The sequence below is a fragment of the Mchenga conophoros genome, linkage group LG3, assembly GCF_057382185.1.
Source record: "Mchenga conophoros isolate Kocher_MC1m ecotype Shallow Benthic linkage group LG3, M_conophoros_male_GT1.1, whole genome shotgun sequence".
Classification (NCBI taxonomy): domain Eukaryota; kingdom Metazoa; phylum Chordata; class Actinopteri; order Cichliformes; family Cichlidae; genus Mchenga; species Mchenga conophoros.
The window spans coordinates 34251094-34273937 of NC_140528.1; the positions used below are offsets into that span (position 1 = coordinate 34251094).

At 45.3% G+C, this 22844-nt stretch overlaps 1 protein-coding gene across 1 annotated transcript; it reads left to right on the forward strand.

Annotated features, from left to right (window-relative positions):
* The first annotated feature begins 3791 nt into the window (after positions 1–3791).
* LOC146578313 (myelin-oligodendrocyte glycoprotein-like) lies at positions 3792–21108 on the forward strand. The gene is made up of 3 exons (XM_085258693.1): positions 3792–3873; positions 20464–20805; positions 20981–21108. The coding sequence occupies exons 1-3, from the start codon at positions 3837–3839 to the stop codon at positions 21106–21108; spliced, it is 507 nt and encodes a 168-aa protein (XP_085114819.1). The 5' UTR covers positions 3792–3836.
* Positions 21109–22844: the final 1736 nt, after the last annotated feature.

Sequence of the window (22844 nt, forward strand, 5' to 3'; positions counted from 1 at the left end):
CACCTCCACCTCCTAAAGGCGATATTTCTGTTCCCTTGGCTCAGCATCACCTTTGTCAGTGTCAGTGATTATGGAGGTCCATCAGGCAGACCTTCAGAGAACCAAGGAGCAAAACAAGCATCTGACTGAGCACCATTAGATGCCTACACCGAGCTACCAGCCTGTCATGATCTCTCTGTGCTCCTGTGCTGGCTCAACACTTTCTACCTGCCTCTGTCTCTTGATGCTCTTTCTCTCCTCTGTGTGAGTGAGTCAACCTCACCCTGTGTTTCAGGGGCGGGACTTAAAAGAGAGAGAGAGAGAGAGAGAGAGAGAGAGAGAGAGCTTACTTTCTGTGGGAGACTCACACAGCTATTATTGTTCAGTAAATGATTTCAGCTTGAACTTCACTGACAAAACTTCCATGTGGCACCATGAACCGTACCCAGCTGTGACTTTTCTTACAGCAGATACAAAGCAGTGAGCAGAGTAATAAAGCTGGTGTAGTTAGAGCAGCTCCAAGGATAACACTTGTTACATCCCCTGGCTAATCTAGAGGGTTTGAAGGGACTAACATAAAGGTAAGTAGTGAAGGAGGAGCCCAGATGGTAATTTTAAAAGGTTTATTTCATGCTCGTGTTGAAATTCTGGTTCAGACTGAGGGTTAACTTCAGGAAGAGCCAAGGCCAACATAACAAACAAAACATCCCAGATATGAAAATAAAAGAAACTTCCCCAACTCTAGAGAAAACAAAATATACAACCTATAACCATAACCTACCTAACAACACATAAACAGGAGAAAACAGGGTGTCAAAACAAAAGGCAGCTCTCTCCTACAGGCAGTCTGAACATGAAAACACAAAAATGCACATATGAGTCAAAAGGCATGCAAGCCTGCACAGATATGGCAATTAAAATGGCCAGAGGGCCCAGAAACACAGCTCCACAGTCCTTAAGTAACTCTGCTGATTGACAATTAGCTGGATTCTGTGAGCAGCATCCAATCAGGACAGAGGAGGTGGAGCCTAGACAAAACATAAGCAGTTAGTTGAAAGAAGAAAACCAACATCCTCCTGGGGGATGTAACACACTGGTTTCCTTTAACTATCCAGCTGCCAGAATAGATGCAGAGACAGACTGGAAATGATCACAAGCTGTAAGTTAAGTGTTCAAAGAAGCTGCTTTGTTAGGATTGTGACAGAGTTATTATACATCAATACTCCGTGTAGTTAGTGAAGCACATGTGTGCAGATGCCTGTTTTCCCATTAGTGGAGACGTTCATGTAGAGCAGTGTGGGGATCCATGGGGATAGTTTACCTGCAGCAGGTTATTAACACTCACTAATACTACAACAGGACAGTACTCCTGTGTGTGAACACCACAGCCACGGCTAATTTCCATCTGTTGTCCAAAAATATATTAAACATAGACATAATAGTACATTTAAAAAAAATCCTAATTCATACATAATAAGAGTAGCAGAAATGCCCCGGCGAGCACTCACATAGACGTTCACTGTGTTTGCCTTTACTTCCATCACAGTAAATAAACATGTATGACCTTGTTACTCTGTGTGTCTCACTTCATACGAGAGTTTTTCTAACACACTCTCACTCCACCACATCTCCTCTGGAGGTCTAACTCCAGGCAGCAGCCATGTTTGGGACAGAGTCACTCACACACAAACATGGGCACATGACTGAGGAATAAGTACGTTTATAAAGTGAAACATTAAAACGACAATATTGATCGAAACTATGAAGAACAAGCAGAAACAGGAGCTTCTGCAACAGGCTGCCACTGTCACGGCGCCTCAGTGACACAATAATAATGTTGACAATAATGGAAACAGGAAACCAACTGATGTAAAATAATATGATGCTGTGGGCTGGATTTGGTTGTGTTATGTTGTGAGATACCAGCCACAGCTAACATGTAGATAAATATATTCTTATATTTAAAAAACCTGCCCGGTAACACTTCCTGTGTATCTGGAGTAGACGACGTGTGGCTGACGGATCAAAACTAATTAAAATGTCAAATGTTTGTCGTCTGAACCTAATTTGAGTTTTTATTGCCATGAAACAGGAAACTGCTCAGTGAGAAGAGTCCAGACCTCATGGATGAAACTGAGAACCTGCCTCATAACTGTAGTGAGTAGAAATGATCTGCGCCATGTTGACTGGATGAAACAAAACAGGCTCAGAAGGAAATTTAGCAAAGCAGCTTCAGAAGGAAGATCTATCTTTGTGGTCTTTGTCTTGGTTTCAGACTTCAGTGATCTCTGGATGCTGTGATCTGATCTGATTTGGATTTATGTGACACATGGAGCCATGAGAGCTTCTTATGGCGATGGCCAGAGGGGCCAGTGGCGCGATATGGTAGCCTCGCTTCTGTCAGTCTGCCCCAGGGCAGCTGTGGCTACAACTGTAGCTTTCCTCCACCAGTGTGTGAATGTGAGAGTGAATGAATAGTGGCATTGTAAAGCGCTTTGGGTGCCTAGAGAGCGCTATATAAATGAAATCCATTATTATTATTATTATTATTAAATCTAAAACTCAGAGACCTTTAGATATAAAACATCAGCTGCATACTGTCCTTAATCTAAAGTGAAATCTTCTGTTCTTAAACTTAGATTTGATATCTTAGACCTGAAAACCTGCACAGCTTCATTGTTACTGCAGTTCAGCTTTAGACTCACACACAGCTGGTTCATGTTTCTGTCTCTGTGTCCTCACTTTCCCAGCATGCCTCGGCTCTGGAGGTGTATGAGGGGGTGGAGTCTGCCCTGCTGACCTGTTAGGACTCTTCTGTACCTGCATGTCCCACTTTGGTGTGGAGCTGCCACAACCTTAGTCCTCCAGTCATCCACCAGCGTAACCTGGCAGGAGATGAACTGAGAAGAGCTGTGGAGAGTGGGCAGGCAGGTGAGTCACAGGTAGGCTTTTCTCTCTTCAGCAGAAGCTCAAACCAGCTCAAAGACTCAGGTGAGCAGGATTTGCAGGACTCACCATGAGTTCTTCCACATGAACGTATTTCCAGCTGTCAGAACACAAAAGAAAACAGGTGAGAAAATTCCTGAGGAACAAACAGGGAGGAAAACACTGGACGGCAATTACCACCACTGACAGGGCAACAGTCTGTTAGAGAGTGGAGGTGCCTGTTAGTCTTTAAATTCTACTGAGTGAATGAGCTGATGACAAACAGCCAGAGCCCAGGAAAACTGGAGATCAAGCCTGCCACCCGAGAGGAAAGAGAGAGGGAAGGAGACACAGAGAGGAAGCAGAGGAAGGAAAGAAGGAGAACAAACCTGACCTGCCAGGACCATCACGAGTTTCTACCTGCTCTGAAAAGGTGGTGCAAAAATACCCCATCAGTGTTGTTTCAAACAGTCCAGCTTAAATTACAAAACTTAAACTAATCTTAGACTAAACTCTGAAATAATTCTTACACATTATTTATTAAACACAGTCAACTCTGTGAGGGCATTGATGAGCCTACACTTACATAGATAATATATCACAAACATAGAGACAAGCTGGAGCTTTGGGTTATTAAACTTACGCTTTTTAAGCATGGCAACACTTTTTTATTGTTCTTTATTCAAATGACATTTAATACATGTCAGTCTGCTGATGAGCCTTGTGTCAGCACTGAGGTGGAAGCTGTGGGCTGTAAAGAGGATTTTTCACAGTGGACAGTTTCATGTCACATGACTGACTTCCTCTTAAAAACAAAAGTGAACTTTCCTTGTGTACTTTCAGCTGGAAAGAAACTGCTGAGTGTTTGTTTCTTTGTTCAGTCAGCAGCAGATTTAAAGGACTTTGTGTTTGTTTGAGCTTTTTACAGGAGGATGAAGACGTTGCTGGTGATCCTGCTCCTCATAAATGGTAGGAAACTGAATGCAGATCAATCTGCACTCACACCACAGTTTAAGGCAGATAATCTGACCGTGTGGTCTTTATGTGATGATTTTAATTCATTGCTACAAAATACAAATGCAATGATGTGTGCTCTGTGAGAGTCGAGAGAAGCTTCTGTTCAAGACAGAAGCAACAGAGAAGTAAGAGCGACTTTACATTTACAGAGTAAAGATTCATGTTTTATGCTTTGTTACATTTGACTTTGACTGTACTTGAGAAATTACATATTTTTGCATTTAAGAAAATGTTTTCTTTAAAACTCGTAAACATGCAAATACAATGATGGGTTTAGTTGGGTTTTAGTTCAACTTTAAAATACTGAAAGTTCCAAAACAGAAAGCAGTTATTCTGAAACACCTGAGATTCTTCACTTTTGAAGATTTATTATTTATCATTAATCAGACAAAAGCATTTTACAATAATTGACAGATGACTAAGTTTCAAAAATTACAAATGGCTGCAGTTTTAGATGAGTGGTGTACTGAGTGTCCTCTCTGTTAGGCTGCATCAAAGACCACACAGGGTGACCCCTCGGAATAAAGAGCTTATGAATCCAGAAATATTTGCTTCATCTATCTCCCAAAAAATCTAAAACCCAAGTCCAACATAACAGGTATTATAAGTATTAAGGTGACTGGAACGTCGCCCATGGACCATATGGTACAAAAACCTTACAACACACTTTCAGGATTGTAGGATTGTGGTGCTTTGTGGATGGTTGTGGTCAGAGCGGAGCTGCCAACAGATAGTGTGTCACTTTTAACTCTTTATGTCACGACCCTGTACCTTACAGTTATTGACTTATTTTGTTACGTGAAACCTCTCAGTGTTGAGTGAAATAAGGAGCAGCAGAGGATTGGACCTAAGACCAATATCATTTTTATGCATGTTTAAAAAACAATATTTTTAAAAAATTGTGTATGTACAAGAATATCTGAGGTGTATTTGTAGTTGTTTAAAGATTCATATTCAGTTTCTTTTTTATAAAATGTCTCTTTTTGCGTTCTTGCCTCGGGGCAACATTATGCAGTTAACTACACGTTATCTGTTAGCAGTGGTCATGGTGAAAGTAGCCATTCATTTTACCTCAGTCCTTCAATCTGCCCCTTCTTACTTGTATTCCTCACTTGTCCCCAGCTGGTGCAGCAGCCTGCTGTGACTGTGTGGCCTGGTTAGTAAGTGAGTGAGGGGGAGGGGCCAGTTGCACTAAGAGCTTTGATTGGACAATCCAGTGTCAGTAATGAAAATAAACAAATGGGCTGTTTTTCGTTCTTGTAGGGCCGGCTGTGTAGCAGCCACCAGTAAAATGCATGGTGTACCAGATTATCAGTCCATCCCTGATTCCAGTAAAAACGTTAGTTTGCATGGTGGTAACTTTGTGGTGGAAAACACCTCTGCGTGCACGATAAGCAAACTGGAGTGGGTCCATCAGGGGGTCAGTTGCTCTTACGATGTGCTGTTTTATGATCTTCTCCATGGCCTTCATCACCAGGGAGCTGAGGGCCACAGGACGAAGATCATTCAGAGACTTTGGGTAGTTTCTTTTGGGGATGGGGGTGACTGTGGAGTGTTTCCACAGCTGGGGACGGTGTGACTGTCAACTGAGTGTTGAAATGGAGTCTGGAACACACTTCCTAGTTGCCCTGCACAGTGTCTCAGAACTCGACTGCTGATGTTGACCCTCTCCCTGGTCGTCCTGAGGGCTCTCACCACGTCCTCAGTCCTGAAGGTGAGTGCAGAGCTGCCAGGTTCGAGTGAGGATCTGGACTCCTCAAGCTGGGCCATGTTGTCCGTCTCACACCAGGGGCCTGTTCTTCGTACCTCGCTAAGTAAGTTAGCTGGATTAGATTGTTGACGATTTTGCGTGATCCTGGATCGTTCGGTTCCCCGAAGCTCATCCGGGACTTGCTGTCATAGCAACAAAGCCGTAAGCGTAAACCTGCTCGGGAGCAGGCTTACTTTATGTAAACAGGATTAGATCGCGGCCACGCAGGTATGTCCGCTTCATTTATACGAAAGCAACAGCGATATTCCACCACTGTTTCACCATAAATAAATAACATCAATGTAACTAAAGATAATGCAGCACTTGATCCTTTTATTGATTTCACACAGATACATACAGGTCATTTCCTAAAAAAGGGAAATGAACTATTAACATTCTATTACATGTATGTGATTATTACAGATGTAATTCATATTTCAGAGTAGCAATTGTAAATTACTTCGTGTAATCAAGATGAGAGACCACGGCTATAAAAGCGAAGGTGGATTTGGGAAGCCTGTCGCAGCCATGTCCTGTCCGTATACGCGACCAACCCATTGCGGAAGGTGCAAGATTGATAAGGAGAGTCCTCAGAATTCAGCGTATATTGCGGGACAGACAGGATCCTTTAGCTCAGCGCGACAGTGTGCTCATTGAGAGATATCGATATTCCCGTGAGGGTATTATTTACTTAACCAACTTGTTGACGAGGGGGTGCAGGACCACCACCTGTCTTTTTTTCCTCTGCCCTTTTCTTGGTTGCTGTTATGAACAAACTAACAGAGTATTACAGGCCAGTATTACCTTGCCAAGAGACGAAAAGCAATCTAAGAGATAAATATTACCATTCTGTAGAATACTCCTGTATTCCACTTTTACTTGTTCCCATGTTCTTGTGGGTCCTGTTGTGGCTCTAATGTGAAAGGGGATATAATATAACATATTATAATATAATATAATGCCATATGATATTGGACAATATAGTGTCATATGATAGATCTACCCTACCGCCTACTGGTGTTGGCCAGAGGGGCCGATGGCGCGATATGGCAGCCTGGCTACAACCGTAGCTGCCTCCACCAGTGTGTGAATGTGGGAGTGAATGAATAGTGGTATCGTAAAGCGCTTTGGATGCCTTGGAAAGCGCTATATGAACCCAATCCATTATTATTATTATTATTAAATTACCTACGAGTTTGATTTGTCAGCAACTTTCTGCCAGCCCTCGCTCCTTGCTTCTGCAGCCTTTGCAGTGTTCTCTTGCGTTTTAATTAAACTCTGAAACTCCTGAAATCCCTCACTCATGAGTTCTTGCTCTGCTGCCGGAAAATACCGAGCACGCCCCTTCGACATTTTCGCCAACCAATCAGCGGGTTGCCGATCAATGTTTCTACTATGCGTAGCCCCTTTTACGACACCCAGTGATGTCACATTACTGCGTCCAGCTGTACTAATCGTCAACAGCAGGCGTGTTCGGGGAACTGGATTAGCGAGCTCACGGTTAGCGCGATGGTTTGGTCTTGGATGTGTCATTTGATCTTGGATGTAGTAAGCGACGTACGAAGAACAGGCCCCTGGTGTAGAAAGCATTGAGGTTGTCAGGGAGGGAGGAGGGGTTGCTGCTCTCTTCCTGGGGGTGGTGACTGCAGTATTCACAGAGGCCATGGTTTGAGGCCCTGCCAGGCTGAGCGGAGGTCCCCTGTGGTGAATTTTTTTCCAGCTGTGTTTTTGTACTCCAGTTTAGCAGTTTTTATGGCCCTGTTGACGTCCTTTTTATCCAGAGCAGAGCCGGTGAAGAAAATCCTCCTTGTAGTGTGAGGATACTTTCCGCTGTCCACTCTATGATGTCTTTGGTGGCCTTTTTAATCCTCTTGATGACTTGAGTGTAAGCAGGGGCCAGCAGGATGGTGTGGTGGTCTGCTGAGCTGAGAGGAGGGAGGGGTAGGGCTTTAAATGCATCTGGTACAGAGCCATAGCTTTTATCCAGAGTCTTCCCCTCACGTGTGCTGCATGTAACATACTGTTGGTATCCTATAAGATAAGATAAGATAAGATAAGATAAGATAAGATAAGATAAGATAAGATAACCTTTATTAGTCCCACATGTGGGAAATTTGTTTTGTCACAGCAGAAAGTGGACAGTGCAAAAGTTATATAGCAAAAATTAGAGAACACTGGAATACAATAAGAATAATATACTGTGCACAACTGTACAGAATAGAAAAGAATAAACTAAAATACTATATACAATAGAATAAAATAAAATATACAATGGGATAAAAATAGAATACAAATGCTTTATACAACTAAGTAAAAATACAACTTTGCACATGTGTGGGTTTGTGTGGTAAATGGTAAATGGCCTGTATTTGTATAGCGCTTTACTAGTCCCTAAGGACCCCAAAGCGCTTTACACATTCAGTCACACACACATTCACACACTGGTGAATGTGTGTTTGATCAGTTAAAGTCTTTGTTGTGGAGTCTGACATCAGTGGGGAGGAAAGACCTGTGAAATCTCTCCGTCCCACACTGTGGGTGCTGCAGCCACTGAAGGAGCTGCTCAGTGCTGTCAGAGTCTCCTGCATGAGGTGGGAGATGTTGTCCAACAGGGATGACTGCTTAGCCACCATTCTCCTGTCACTCACCACCTCCACTGGGTCCAGAGGGCATCCTAGAACTGAGCTGGCCCTGCGGATCAGCCTGTTCAGTCTCTTCCTGTCCCGGCAGAGATGCTGCCGCCCCAGCAGACCAGACTTTAAGTGACTTGTCAGGGGAACAGTGGTTTAAATCTCCCAGGATGAACTTGGGAGAGTCCGGTGATAATTGTTCCAGTTTGTACAGATTGTTGGTGAAGTACTCTGTGGCTTTAGCTGCATCAGCTCTGGGGTTGATGTAAACCAAGATGATGAAAAGCTGTGGGAATTCTCGGGTGAGGTAGTAGAGGCGCAGGGAAACAGCCAGAAGCTTGATGTCTGTGGTGTACAGTTTCTCCCTCACAGTGACTGTAGAGGACCAGCTGTTGTTTAAATACAGACACACGCTGCCGCCTGTCCAGACGAAGAAGTGGTGAAAAGCCATCAATGTTCAGGCTGCAGCCGCAGCTAGATGAGGGAGTCACTGGTGTAGGTGAGCCTTGGGGTCATGTCGAGTGTCGGAAACAAAATCACAAAAATTAGGAAAAAGAAAATAATACAAATATACTGAGTAGACGGTGAAAAACAACAACGAAAACAGCATTAAAGTTAGAAAAAGAACGCAAAACTGCTCAGCTGACTGGCCGGTCGACGGCAAGAGCAGCGACCCAAAACCGAGACAGTCTGACCTCCCTAACTAACTCAAAACAGGAGAAAACTGGTGATCAAAAGAAACAGCAGCTCACCTCTACCCACTCCAATCCTCATCTCTTTCCGTACTTTTTATTTAGACTTTTTGTTTAGACTATTTAGACTATTCGGGTCTCCCTTAAAGCCTTATTTAAGGCACATGCTGTGGCTAACTCCTCTGTGATTTCCATTCACCTCCCATGGCCGGCCATCCTTTAACTGCTCAGCCATTGCTGGATCTGCCCTATTGGACTTCATTTTTATCCGACCTTTCCAGTTGTGTACTCGCCGCTTCGGACCTGGATTGGAACCTCTGAGACTCCTAAGCAAGCTGAGACGCGCCTCTGTCAGGGATGACGTGGCTAAGAGCCGGATGGCATTGTTTAACTCAAGATCGCTGGCGAATAAAACCTTCATCCTAAATGATCTTTTCCTCACCCTGCAGCTGGATGTTTTGCTCCTGACCAAACCTTGGATTCACCCCGGTGAACTTTTCTCCTTCTCTGAACTCCTTCCCCCTGACTGTTTTTTTTTCCCAGCTCACCGAGACTTCCAGGGAAGGTTGGAGGCCAAGCCACAGTTTTCAAAAATAAACTTAAACTTCAGCGACCGCCTACTCCTACTTTCTCTTGCGTCGAGGCTCAATTATTTGACCTGACTGGCCCCCCTGTGACTCTCTGTGCTGTGATTTATCAGCCACCCAAATACAATAAGTCTTTTATTTCCGGATTTGCAGATTTCCCAGCTTCTCTTTTTTAAAATTATAACCGTGTTCATATTTCTGGTGATTTTAATATACATATCTGCTGCAAGAGGGACTCCTTTATGGAGGACCACAAGAGTCGTGCGCATTGAAATAAAGTATTCTGTGCTTAAATAATGAATTGTAGAATAAATTCTGCATTTGTAAATTCATTTTTGAATTCCACTTTAATAAACTGATTTTCAAAATGCTTTTTAAAATGGTGATTCCACTCCTCATATCAAAATCCATTTCCCGTTCCTGTTTGCTCAGGGATTAACATTTGGATTAGCTACTTCATTTTAAAAATCCTGCTGCAATGCAAATTAGCCACACCGTGGGATGTAAGGAGCTCTCTGATTGGTTGGACGAATGACTGTAGAAAGTCACTGGGTTGGACAGACACAGGCTGCCAGCCTGGATTTTTCTTCTCATAGCTTCGCCCTGCTAAGAAGTGTGTGTGCTTGTGCAAAGGCCGTTCAGCCTCAGGATTTACACTCGGCTCGACACGGAAATGTGAAGAATGAAGGGACCCTGCAGCGAAACAGAGAGCTCAACCTTTGACTGTGTGCCTGTTTATGCAGTCTGACCACCTGTTGAAGGTAACATGGCTAACGCTAGCATCACCGCACGTAGCCCCGTTATTTTAAGGTCATCTTAGTTTATGAAAGTTTTACGTCGCAGCTGTACGAGCTAGCTATGTGTTTTGTAAGCTGCTGTGCTCTTCACAAATAAAGCTGGAAGCAGCTCAGACTGTTAGAACCAGCACTGAGGGCTGTTGCACTTATAGTGTTAGAGCAACGGCTGCAGCCCACAGCCTTTAAACTAGCGATTAAAATGCTGACAGTAAACTCGTCAGTCCAGATGTTACCACATTACTTTATGATACTTACAGTTAAAACAACTGAGACAGGCTGATTAAAATAACAGCTGTCAGTTCTCTCATTCTGTCACGGCTGGGGCGGCAGTCGTGTGGAGGAAAAAGGAGAAAGGAGGATCCAATAGCAGACAATGGCGGAGGTGCAAGTGGGTTTTATTTACAGTGCACAAAACCAAGGTGTGGGCAGAACCGAACATAAACCTAAACTGTGAAAACTAATGCAAAATGGAGGACATGAAGCGAGGAGCAGAGAGACACGAAGAAACATGGAACAGTGCAGACTACATGGGAGGTTCACAGAGAAACACAGACTACGCCACAAGAACTACACTCAACAAAAATATAAACGCAACTCCTTTGTTACTGCTCCCATTCCCCATGGGATGGACGTAGAGACCTAAAATTCATTCCAGATACACAATATAACCATCCCTCCCAAACAGTGGTCACAAATCAGTCCAAATGTGTGGTAGTGGGCACATCTGCCATATTGAGATAATCCATCCCACCTCACAGGTGTGCCACATCAGGATGCTGATCTGACATCATGAGTAGTGCACAGGTGTACCTCAGACTGCCCACAACAAAAGGCCACCCTGGAATGTGCAGTTTTTTGCGCTATTGGGGGTCTGGGGACCCAGAACCGGTCAGTATCTGGTGTGACCACCATTTGCCTCATGCAGTGCAACACATCGTCGCATGGAGTCTATCAGATTGTCAATTGTGGCCTGTGGAATGTTGGTCCACTCCACTTCAATGGCTGTGCGAGGTTGTTGGATATTCGTGGGAACTGGTACACGCTGTCGTATACGCCGGTCAAGCACATCCCGAACATGCTCAATGGGTGACATGTCCGGTGAGTATGCTGGCCATGCAAGAACTGGGACATTCTCAGCTGCCATCTGCCCTGAACAATGTGAACCATGATTCATCCGTGAAGCGCACACCTCTCCAACGTGCCAGACGCCATCGAATGTGAGCATTTGCCCACACAAGTCTGTTACGGCGACGAGCTGGAGTAAGGTCAAGACCCCGATGAGGACGACGGGCATGCAGTTGAGCGTCCCTGAGACGGTTTCTGACAGTTTGTGCAGAAATTGTTTGGTTGTGCAAACCAATTGTTCCAGCAGCTGTCTGGGTGGCTGGTCTCAGACGATCTTGGAGGTGAACCTGCTGGATGTGGAGGTCCTGGGCTGGTGTGGTTACACGAGGTCTGCGGTTGTGAGGCCGGTTGGATGTGCTGCCATATTCTCTGAAACGCCTGTGGAGACGGCTTATGGTTGAGAAATGAACATTCAATGTACGGGCGACAGATCTGGTTGACATTCCTGCTGTCAGCATGCCAATTGCACGCTCCCTCATTGCTTGTGGCATCTGTGGCATTTTGCTGTGAGACAAAACTGCACATTCCAGGGTGGCCTTTTGTTGTGGGCAGTCTGAGGTACACCTGTGCACTACTCATGATGTCAGATCAGCATCCTGATGTGGCACACCTGTGAGGTGGGATGGATTATCTCAATATAGCAGATGTGCCCACTACCACACATTTGGACTGATTTGTGACCACTGTTTGGGAGGGATGGTTATATTGTGTATCTGGAATGAATTTTAGGTCTCTACGTCCATCCCATGGGGAATGGGAGCAGTAACAAAGGTGTTGCGTTTATATTTTTGTTGAGTGTATAAATACACACACCAGGTAATCAGACATGGCACACAGGAGGGGACACAGCTGGAACTAATGGGCATAGCGAGAGGCAGACCTACAAAATAAAACCGGAAACACCCAGACTGTTTTGCAACTAAAACACAGGGACCTGAACGGAGCACAGAGGGGAGACACAGGTAGGGATAATAAACACGACAACCAACCCAAAGAATTAATACAGAATCAGAATAAACACCAAACACAAGATGAACCCAAAAAGAAACACAAAACGCTGGGTCAACGACCCAGGATCATGACACATTCCTTATAGGAAGATCACACTACTGTTTTCAGTTCATTTAATATGTGAGCGCACAGATTCATTCTCAACTGGACATAAATCATGATCAAAGGATTCATCATTTATGATGAATAAAGAATTCACCAAATCCCAGCCTCTAAAACAGTGTGCTGAATCTTAGCATTGAATGTCCAGTATTTTCTAATCAGTGCAATTTAAAGCAGGGGTCCCCAATCCCAGTCCATGAGGGCCGGTGTCCCTGCAGGTTTTAGATGTGTCCTTGATCCGTCACAGCTGATTTAAATGGATAAATTACCTTCTCAACGGCTGTATCCCAATTCAGGGTCTGCAGCCTTAAAGTACGCAGCCTCAAAGTACGCAGCCTCAACGATCCTCAAGGGCCGCGTACTTATAGACCGCTAAGGCCGGAAGTGCGAGGCTTGTGAAATGGGACGGTCTAGCCTCCGTTGCGCTGCCCAGGTTGCCTAGCAACCATGATACTAACAGCTGGAAACGTGTCATACAGCTTTGTGTGACAGAAATGAAGGAGAAAATCTTTTGTTCATTTGTTTTTGTTTCTACATGAGCTTTGATCATTCTCTGTAAGATTAAGCTCAGCTATTGAACGGCGTATATTTTAAAGCAAAGGCTTTAAAACCAAGTTAGTACAAACGTCACTAATGTCACATAACTTTGCCGACATGTGGCCAACAGTAATGTTTTAATGTTCTTCGTTATTAAACATTTGCACATAAATAAGTGACATAATATTCAGTACTTAAAGTTTACTCTTCGGGCGCCCCTCATCTGCATTTCAGGGCCGCATTTCGAGCAGCCTTTGAATTGGGACAGCCTTCGGCGCGCCGCTGTGACGTAATCGGCCTTGAAATGCGTACTTTAAGGCTGCAGACCCTGAATTGGGATACAGTCAACATCAGTCTTGTAGTTCTCCAGAGGCCTGGTAATGAACTAATCATGTGATTCAGCTGTGTTGACCCAGGGTGATATCTAAAACCTGCAGGGTCACCGGCCCTCGTGGACTGGGATTGGGGACCCCTGATTTAAACATTCACTGCACCTACAGTATCTACACTTGTGAGGTGCTACAACGTGCTGGTCCTGCAGGGACCAAACGTCTCCTGAAAACCATCCATAGAAAAGAATCTTTGACTGTCTGAGCTCATTGTCATATTCTCCACACTGCTGTATGGAGCTGTATTCAGCTTTCAGGGCACGCTTATATCACATTCATGTTTTGGGGCGTGAGCGAGTGTTATGGAGCGAGCCGCTCAGACGTGAGAACACAGCGGCCATTTTGGGAAAAAGTGTCTTTTATTGAGCCAGAAATGCACAAATATCCAACAGTAAGTGACACGGGGCCTCAGAGAGGTCAGCTGATCAGAACTGAACTCAAACAACTTCACTCCAAACTAACTGCTCAACACAATCAAAGTGAGCCGACCCACAAGAAACAAAGAGGACTTAACTATGTTTGTTGGGCAGCTTAGATAATGTCACTTCAGAAAACAATATAGCCCACATGGTTTTCACTGCCCTATGCATAGCCAAGAAAACTGTCCTCATGAACTGGAAAAATAAAAACAATCTTAATTCTAACCAATATAGAAATTATCTATTAGATTACATTAGTTTTGATACAGCCTCGGCCACCACATCAGATCAGTTGCTCTGGGCTCCTTTGATCGGCTCCATCACCTAGTGGGGGTGGGGGGTCATAGTTTGGTCCCGCCTTCAATGTTGTGATTGGTGTGGGGGCAGGGACAGGCTTAGGGCGTCGGGGGGTTCCCCGGAGGCATCTTCCTTGGGGGGCTCAACCCGGGGTAGCGGTCATGTCCGGTTGGGGGCTCTTTTCTGACTATTTCCTCGTGGCTACGTGCAGCGGGGCTAGGGGAGGGTCTGTGATGATGGACGTGGGTTACTGACCTGGTAGCCTGTCTGCCCCTGGGTGGGTGTGAGGGTCTGGGGGCACTCCATCTCTGGGCCGGGGCCCTGGCTGGGCCTCGGGGCCTTGGGTCCTGGTTTATGTGTTGCCGGGGTTGTGGGCGGGTGGGTGCACGGGAGCCCATCCCTGGCGCAGGGTGCCGCCGGTGTGTCGAGTCGCCTGTGGGGCTCTTCAACCGGTGGGGGAGATTGTTACACCTTGCAGGAGCTTTCCTCCCCTCAGGAACTCTCTGCAGGAGGGGGAGATACAGGAGAGGTGGAGGAAGATCTCAGCCTGGGCGTCTATTGTCTCATGTAGTCTGGAAGACGAGTGGATGGTGGGGTGGGTGCAGTTTTCTCTGTGGTGGGGCTGGGTGGACTGTCCCAGGCTCCGTGGGGCCGGGGGGCGCTGCTGCGCTGGGCCCCGGTCTGGATGGGCCTGGGACCCCTTTTCCCTGGCTGGTCGCGGAGTGTGGGAGTGCCTACTGGGGTCAGCGGGGGAGCTGGCCCCAGGGAGGGGTCACTGCCCCTCCCTTCCTTCCCTCCCCATCTCCAGCTGCCTCCCTCCTCCCGCTCCACCACAACCACCCACACATGCAGGGCCTTGGAGTAGGGGTATGTCACCAGGATGCAGAGGAGGCTACCCCCCCCCCCCCCCCCTCTGTCCCCTTCTGGCTGCTTCTGCCTCAATTTTATCCCACAACTTAGACATTCACATTACTCACACCCTCATTACACATACATATAGGATCTTGGGGGTGGGCACAATACACGGAGTCCAAGTTACCATCAGGGTGTACACCTCACCCCTGGCGTCGTTGCCCACCTCTCAATTTTAAATACATGTAGACATTGAGGGCCAACAGGATGGACTATGCGCTTACCTGCTGCTCTCTGGCAGGTAGCTCCATGCCCTCCTGGGTTTTAGTTGCACCTTAGAACACACATGCGTCAACACTACTATGAGCGGGTGGAGGGAGGTTTGGAGTCTTCTCTCACCCCCGTTCTCTGCGGCCTGCTGGAGCGGGGGGGGGGCTAGGAGGAGTTGGCCGTCCGGCTGCGGTCTGGGGTGTGGGGCCTCCCTGCTGCTGCGGAGTCGGGCCGGTCTGCCTCTCCCCACCGTAGGGAAAAGGGTAACACCACCTGGGTCTGGGTGCAGTTCCCCCCTCCAGGGGCAAGGGTACCTAGACCCGGTTGGTAGAGTACGCTTGGGGAGTGTGATCGCGTATACAGCGTCTCTTTATGTCTGTCTCCACGTCGGTTGAGTGTGAAGTGCACATGAGAGCATGAGGGTGGGAATGGATGTTTGTGTCTGTGTGTGCCTGTATGTTTGTGTCTATATGTCAGGTTGGGTATCAAACGCCACCTCTCTGGGGACATCTCGGGCCTTCCAAGGTTTGGAGGCCTATCTCCACCCACCACCACTTCCTCTGCCGGTGGCGGACTCCCTCAGGTGTCGGTGCGTTGGTGGTTCTTTGTATCTGGGGGTGGGCGTCCGGGTACACACCGGCTCACTCCTTGGCGGCCGCTTATTGGGGCTCGCTCGGGCCATTTCGGAGGTGGGGTGCCCCCGGCCTCTCGGCCTGGGGCTCGGTCACTCAGGCACGGCTGGCTGCCGGCGGAGCCCACGGGCGCATCACTGCAACTCCCCCTGGCTTCTGCTCCGCGGCTGCTGAATGACCCCTCATCTGGGACTCTCCTTAGCTCTTACTGGGACAGTGGCGCAGCTGCCCCTCTGTTGGTCTTCCTTGGTCTCTTGTGTTCTGGGGGCCTCTGGATGTCTGGAGTTTTGATCTCCTCCATACCCGCTTGATACCATAAAGGACAGGGCTGTGGCTCCCCACACTCCCTAGCAGATCATTACATGGAGAAACCTTTGGAATGCAAGCATGCACACAGGTGTACACATGGGTATTCACAGACGCGGACTAAAGCTTTCTTGGCTGCTGCCTCAAAGCACACTGTGCGCTGTCTATCTTGTGTGCTGAACAATATCGTCTATTATTTAGTAACTATTGATATCTATGACTAGCTAGTTTATTGTGATGGTGCTTTTTTTCCCTATTATTATGTTGCTCTTTGTTGTTTGCTGTCTCCTCTGTTTGTTTGTTTTTTTTCTCCATACAGGTGACCCAGGAGTTTTTTTTGTTGTTTGTTTTATTTTTTATTTTTTATTCTCTCTTCCCCCCCTTCTCACCGTCTCTTCTCCCCTTTGGTTTTCTTTCTTTCTCTCCCCCTCTTTCTTTCATTCTTTCCCCCTGTCCTATAAAAAAAAAAAAAAAAAAAAAGACAAAGGATGAACTGAAGCTCCGCCATCACGTGATGTCACATGCTGCTGTTTCTAAAAAAATACTGGCTGATCAGAGCAGTGTGAGACATGAGGGCAACACAAATACCAACAATCATCCAACAATAGCGGTGTAACAAAACTTGTTCTTTGTGACAAGATAAACACACCTTTACAATATTGTCCACAGAAATGTACAAGCAGGAACATTTTAACTGCTGGAGCCATCTATTAAACTTCTTTATACATAAGCCATTTCTGTGACACTTACACTTATAACAGCAGGACCTGGTTATCTCACCCGTGCCTGCACTGATATTATAACTGAGTACTCATGATGAACTCAGTGATTCAGGGTTTTCCCACACACGGAGCTCAGTTACAAACCTGAATGAGGTTGTTGACATGGCACAACAGGCCATCTTCAAGAAGCTTTAAAAAACAAAAACAATGAGTTTCAATATGTTTGATTGTTTTTTGGCTTTTTTCAACACGTAAATGCTAAAATCATCATCATCATCATCATCATTTATTTATTTATATAGCACTTTAAAAACACACCTGGTAGACCAAAGTGCTGTACAATACTAATATGCACACAGTGTTGGGAAGGTTATTTTTAAAATGTATTCCATTACAGAATACAGAATGCATGCCCCAAAATGTATTCTGGAACGTATTCTGTTACATTACTCAATGAGAGTAACGTATTCTGAATACTTTGGATTACTTAATATATTATCATGCTTTTACAACTACATGAATGTCCTATTGCTGTGATTTATTACTGTTACTGAAGGTCCGCGGCTCCGAACCATAGTAAAGGGACCTCTGGCTAATATGTCGGGTTCGTGTCGGGCTCAAACTAGCTTTACTTTGTTGTCTGGGTCAACTTTGCTTGCGAGAGACAGAGAGAGGTGTTGAAAGGCTGCTCCAATGGAACTTGTTGTTTTTGGAGGAAAACACGAACACAGCGTACAGTCGAGTCTTAATAGCTTACTTACAACTGGGCTCGTCAGGCTCTCTTCTTGGCTGCAGTAGTTATTATTATATTTACATGCTTCCAGCTCCCGTTTCTGCTCGATGACAGCTCTACTTTTCCTTTTTCTCCCTCCTCGCGCTCACAGACACATAACGGGTATGGCAGTCCATTCTCCCTGCAGCACGGACTACACTGCCCATGATGCTACATTCTTTAGAGCTATGCCTGTAACATTCTGCCTGTTAGCTTAGCACAACAACAACAGAAAGGCCTCTCTCACCCAGGAAACACGCAGAGAGAGAGCGTCACCCTGTAACCATGGCAACCATAACGCCGCCACCTGGAACAACAGAACGTAGCTGTCAAACAAAACCCAAACAGTCCTGACCCGCCACAATATGAAACAGGAAAGTACCGCAGTGTAATCCATTTATTTCAACAAAGTAACTGTATTCTAAATACCACCTTTTTAAACGGTAACTGTAACGGAATACAGTTACTCATATTTTGTATTTTAAATACGTAACGGCGGTACATGTATTCAGTTACTCCCCAACACTGTATGCACATAGTAATAAAATCAGACATAGCAATAAAATAAAAAAAAAAAAAGAAAGAAATGAATGAATGAATAATAAAAAAAATAATAATAATAATATCAGTTACCGACAGAATTAAAAGCGGGGGAATAAAAATAGCTTTTTAATAAAGACTTGCACTGATGTAGCCTGTCTAATATGGAGAGGAAGGTTATTCCAAAACATCCAAAGCGCAGAAACTGAGAAAATCAACACTTGAATATTTATTAAACCTTTACAATTAAAAAAAAGAACTTAAAAAAGAGAAGAATAGAAATATCCTTTACTGTCCCTCACTGGGTGAGTGTTCCAGCAGCACAGTGACAGGTGTAGGTGGTCTGGCCTGACACTGTGATTGCTGTGTTCTCTGTGTTTTGTTATCCGAATGATGAGACGAGTTGACTCTCGCTTTGCCAGCTGAGGCAGGTTTATCCTCTCAAAACTGTTCAAATAAAAACAAATTCAGTGCAGCAACTTCATATGACTGGACGTCTGCATGCACACCTCTCCCCAGCAGGGCCTCTAGCCGACTGAGGTGTGACATCACAACAAACCTCATTATAAATCAAGCTGCTAAAATAATGAAATATACATATAAACATATATAACAAATTAAAATGCACTGCATCGTGACCATATAGTAACAGTGTGAGACAAAATGCACAAGTGGAACAAATAGGGATGGGTATCGTTTAGGTTTTATCCGAATCGGTACTTTTGAAACGGTGGCGGTGCTCAAACCGGTGCTTAAAGAATGGAGAACACAAAATTGGTCCAAAAACCTCTCATGTTCAGCAGTTTTTTTGTAAAAAGATAACAATGTTAGCCTTTTCTGCAGCTATGGGGCATATATGGTATCACTCTTGGCTGGAAGCAGTGCTTAAACAATGGAAAAAACACAAACTTTATCCAAAAACCTCTCATGTTTAACTGTTTTCCACTTTTTCTTTGGTCATTTTAGCCTTTTTGGCCAGGGTGAAGGGAGTATCTGCCATCAAACAAGAAGACAGCCGCATGTAGCTATGATGATGTTTGCTAGTTCACCTTACATGCATTAATTTAATAACGTGATTAGCCTACTCAGCGTAAATTACACGCGAACAACATTAAGCTACTCACGCAGAGAAGAACGGCTGCTGCTGCATCCATCATCATCCTCATCATTTCTGCTACACTGGCAGGGCTAGGAGCCAGGACTCTCCTCTTCGGGTTTTTGGGGGATGTTGCTAACTCCGGGTCCGATAACAGGCAACCCACCCGCAGTAGATGTGCTCAGTGTGAGGTCTCGCAGCAAGCTATCAAATACGGCGCATTTCTCGGCTTTTAAAAAAAACGCTATGCGTCGCCAGGTGTTTCATCGGATTTGAGGTGTTACCTCCTTTGACAGTATCACAGTATCAGCTTAAAGCACTTGTTGCAGGCTGCTGAGTTTGCATATTTTGCTGTGAAGTACAGCCAGACTTTTGACCGCTTCGCCTTGGACATTTTTAATCTGCAGCTCTGCTCTAAAAGAACGTACGTACCTGGGCCCGCCTACTATCCTCGGAAACGTAAAATGATTGGCTAGAAGTGTATCACAGCTCAGGAAAAAAAAGCACCGAAATAAAGCACCGAAATGTGCGCTGCTTTTCGGTCTGGTTACTACCGTTTATGTCAGAACCGGTGCCATCATGGCACCGGACACCGGTACCCATCCCTAGGAACAAACAATATTTGAATGACTTCAATTACTTTAACTGTGTTTAATCGCTCTGTAACCGGAACAGGAAGTGACTCTGTGGGACGTCAAAGGTCACACAAAGAAAATAAAAGCTCCCAAAATATAAATACAGAAAATAAATATATATACATATGCATGTCCATAAACAAGACTTACAAATGAAAATAACACCACAGGATGGATCTTTGGTGAAATACAAATGGTCTTTTTAATACACCTGTTACACATGCATGGAGCATGCAGATTCACAAAAAAGTAAAGAATCTAAAAATAAAAAATAAGAAGTGAGAGACTGTACAGAAAGTAAAGGAAAGAAAAACACAAATATCTACCTGGTGTATCTTTACCTCAAAGTGACTCATGGAGTTTCTGTCTGTGTGTCCTCAGTTTCCCAGCATGCCTCAGCTGTGGAGCTGTATGAGGGGGACTCGTTCATCCTGCCCTGTCAGTATAACACTTTCGCTCTGACTGACCCCACAGTGGTGTGGAGTCGCTCCGACCTCAGTCCTCCAACCGTCCACCAGCGTCAGCTTCAAGGAGACGAACTGAAAGATCAAAACCAGCGTTACAGCGGCCGAACATCCATGAAGACTGACGCTCTGGAAACTGGAGAGCTCAGCCTGAACCTGACCAACCTCCAACTGTCTGACAGCGCCACCTACACCTGCTCCGTCACAGACCTTAGATATGGCTACATGAAACTGGGCGATGTACAGGTGCAGGTCAAAGGTCAGCAACAAACACTCGGATCACTCGGTTTTATCATTCAGATAAAACTTTATTATTTTACTGCTGAAAACACATGTTGACTACAAGTATCTTGGCTTGAGGTATATTCAGTAAAATATATCATTACATTCAGTCAGACGTCAAAGGTCATGTTGTTCTTTGTGTTTCTCCACAGAACGGTTCCCATCTTGGGCCAAAGCTCTCCTGGTTCTCCTGATTCTTCTTGTGGTTTCTGGAGGTCTTTTATTTCATTTCTGTCACTATTTCATGTCAGGTGAGTGTCTCCTCCTACACTACCCATAATGCCGATGGTTAGCAGGTGTCCTCTGGTGGCTCCTTGACTGTGGCTCACACAAACTTGTTCCAGAAGCTGAAAGAGTTGAGAGTTACAAACAGCTGATACAGAGAGCTGAAGAGAAACTTCCAGGTTTGTTCCAGAAGTCAGAAAACCTCCTTCAGACTCAGTCATTGATCAGTGAAACAGCTCCACAACATGACTTTACTAAACAGTGTGTGTGCTTCACTGCATTGATCTGACACAGAGGCTGCATGTGTACAAGCTGTTCTTCTTCTGTGGTGGTAAACAGCAGGCTGACATGGGCTGTATCCCAATTCAGGGTCTGCAGCCTTAAAGTATGCAGCCTCAACGATCCTCAAGGGCCGCGTACTCAAAGACCGCTAAGGCCAGAAGTGCGAGGCTTGTAAAATGGGACGGTCTAGCCTCCGTTGTGCTGCCCAGGTTGCCTAGCAACCATGATACTAACAGCTGGAAACGTTTCATACAGCTTTGTTTAACAGAAATGAAGGAGAAAATCTTTTGTTCATTTGTTTGTTTCTTTCTACATGAGCTTTGATCATTCTCTGTAAGATTAAGCTCAGCTATTGAACGGCGTATATTTTAAAGCAAAGGCTTTAAAACCAAGTTAGTACAAACGTCACTAATGTCACATAACTTTGCCGACATGTGGCCAACAGTAATGTTTTAATGTTCTTCGTTATTAAACATTTGCACATAAATAAGTGACATAATATTCAGTACTTAAAGTTTACTCTTCGGGCGCCCCTCATCCGCCGTTTTTTTTTTTTTCCCAGCAAAATTATCCACACCCATCGCCGCGCTATGCATTCTGGGATATGTTGGGCCACGAAGTCTACACCGCCACATCCTTGAAGTTCAGGGAAATGAAGGATAAATTTGAGGGCCGCATTTCGAGCAGCCTTTGAATTGGGACAGCCTTCGTCACGTCAATGTGACGTAATCGGCCTTAAAATGTGGCCTTTAAGGCTGCAGACCCTGAATTGGGATACAGCCATGGAAACATGTGCTGACAGTAAATGTTCCTCCTTTTGTATCAGTCATTGATCCCCCTGTTTCTCAGGTTTTAATGGTCGAGTAGAAGAATTATTATGTATCAATTATGTATGAATTTAAAAAAAAACTGGAGGTCATCAAGGTTGTTGACTTTAAGACATGCTGGTAGTTTAACTCTTATCTTTTCTCATAGATTAATAAAGCTGGGTTTCATCTGCAACCCAGCTGTTGATGAGGTCTGCCCCGAGTTCCTGAAGGCTGCGGGAGTATGGGGTGTCTGGCCCATTGTTACGGGCCATTCGATCCCTATACAACCGTTGTAAGAGCTTGGTTCGCATTGCCGGCAATAAGTCGGATTCGTTCCCGGTGCGTGATGGGCTCCGCCAGGGCTGCCCTTTGTCTCCGGTTCTGTTCATAATTTTTATGGACAGGATTTCTAGGCGCAGCCAAGTGGCGGAGGGCTTTCGCTTTGGTGGCCTCAGAATCTCATCTCTGATTTTTGCGGATGATGTGGTTCTGTTGGCTTCATCAGGTGAGGGCCTCCAGCTCGCACTGGAACGGTTCGCAGCCGAGTATGAAGCAGCGGGAATGAGGATCAGCACCTCCAAATCTGAGGCCATGGTTCTCAGCCGGAAAAGGGTGGAGTGCCTACTCCGGGTCGGGGATGAGTTCCTGCCCCAAGTGGAGGAGTTCAAGTATCTCGGGGTCTTGTTCGCGAGTGATAGGA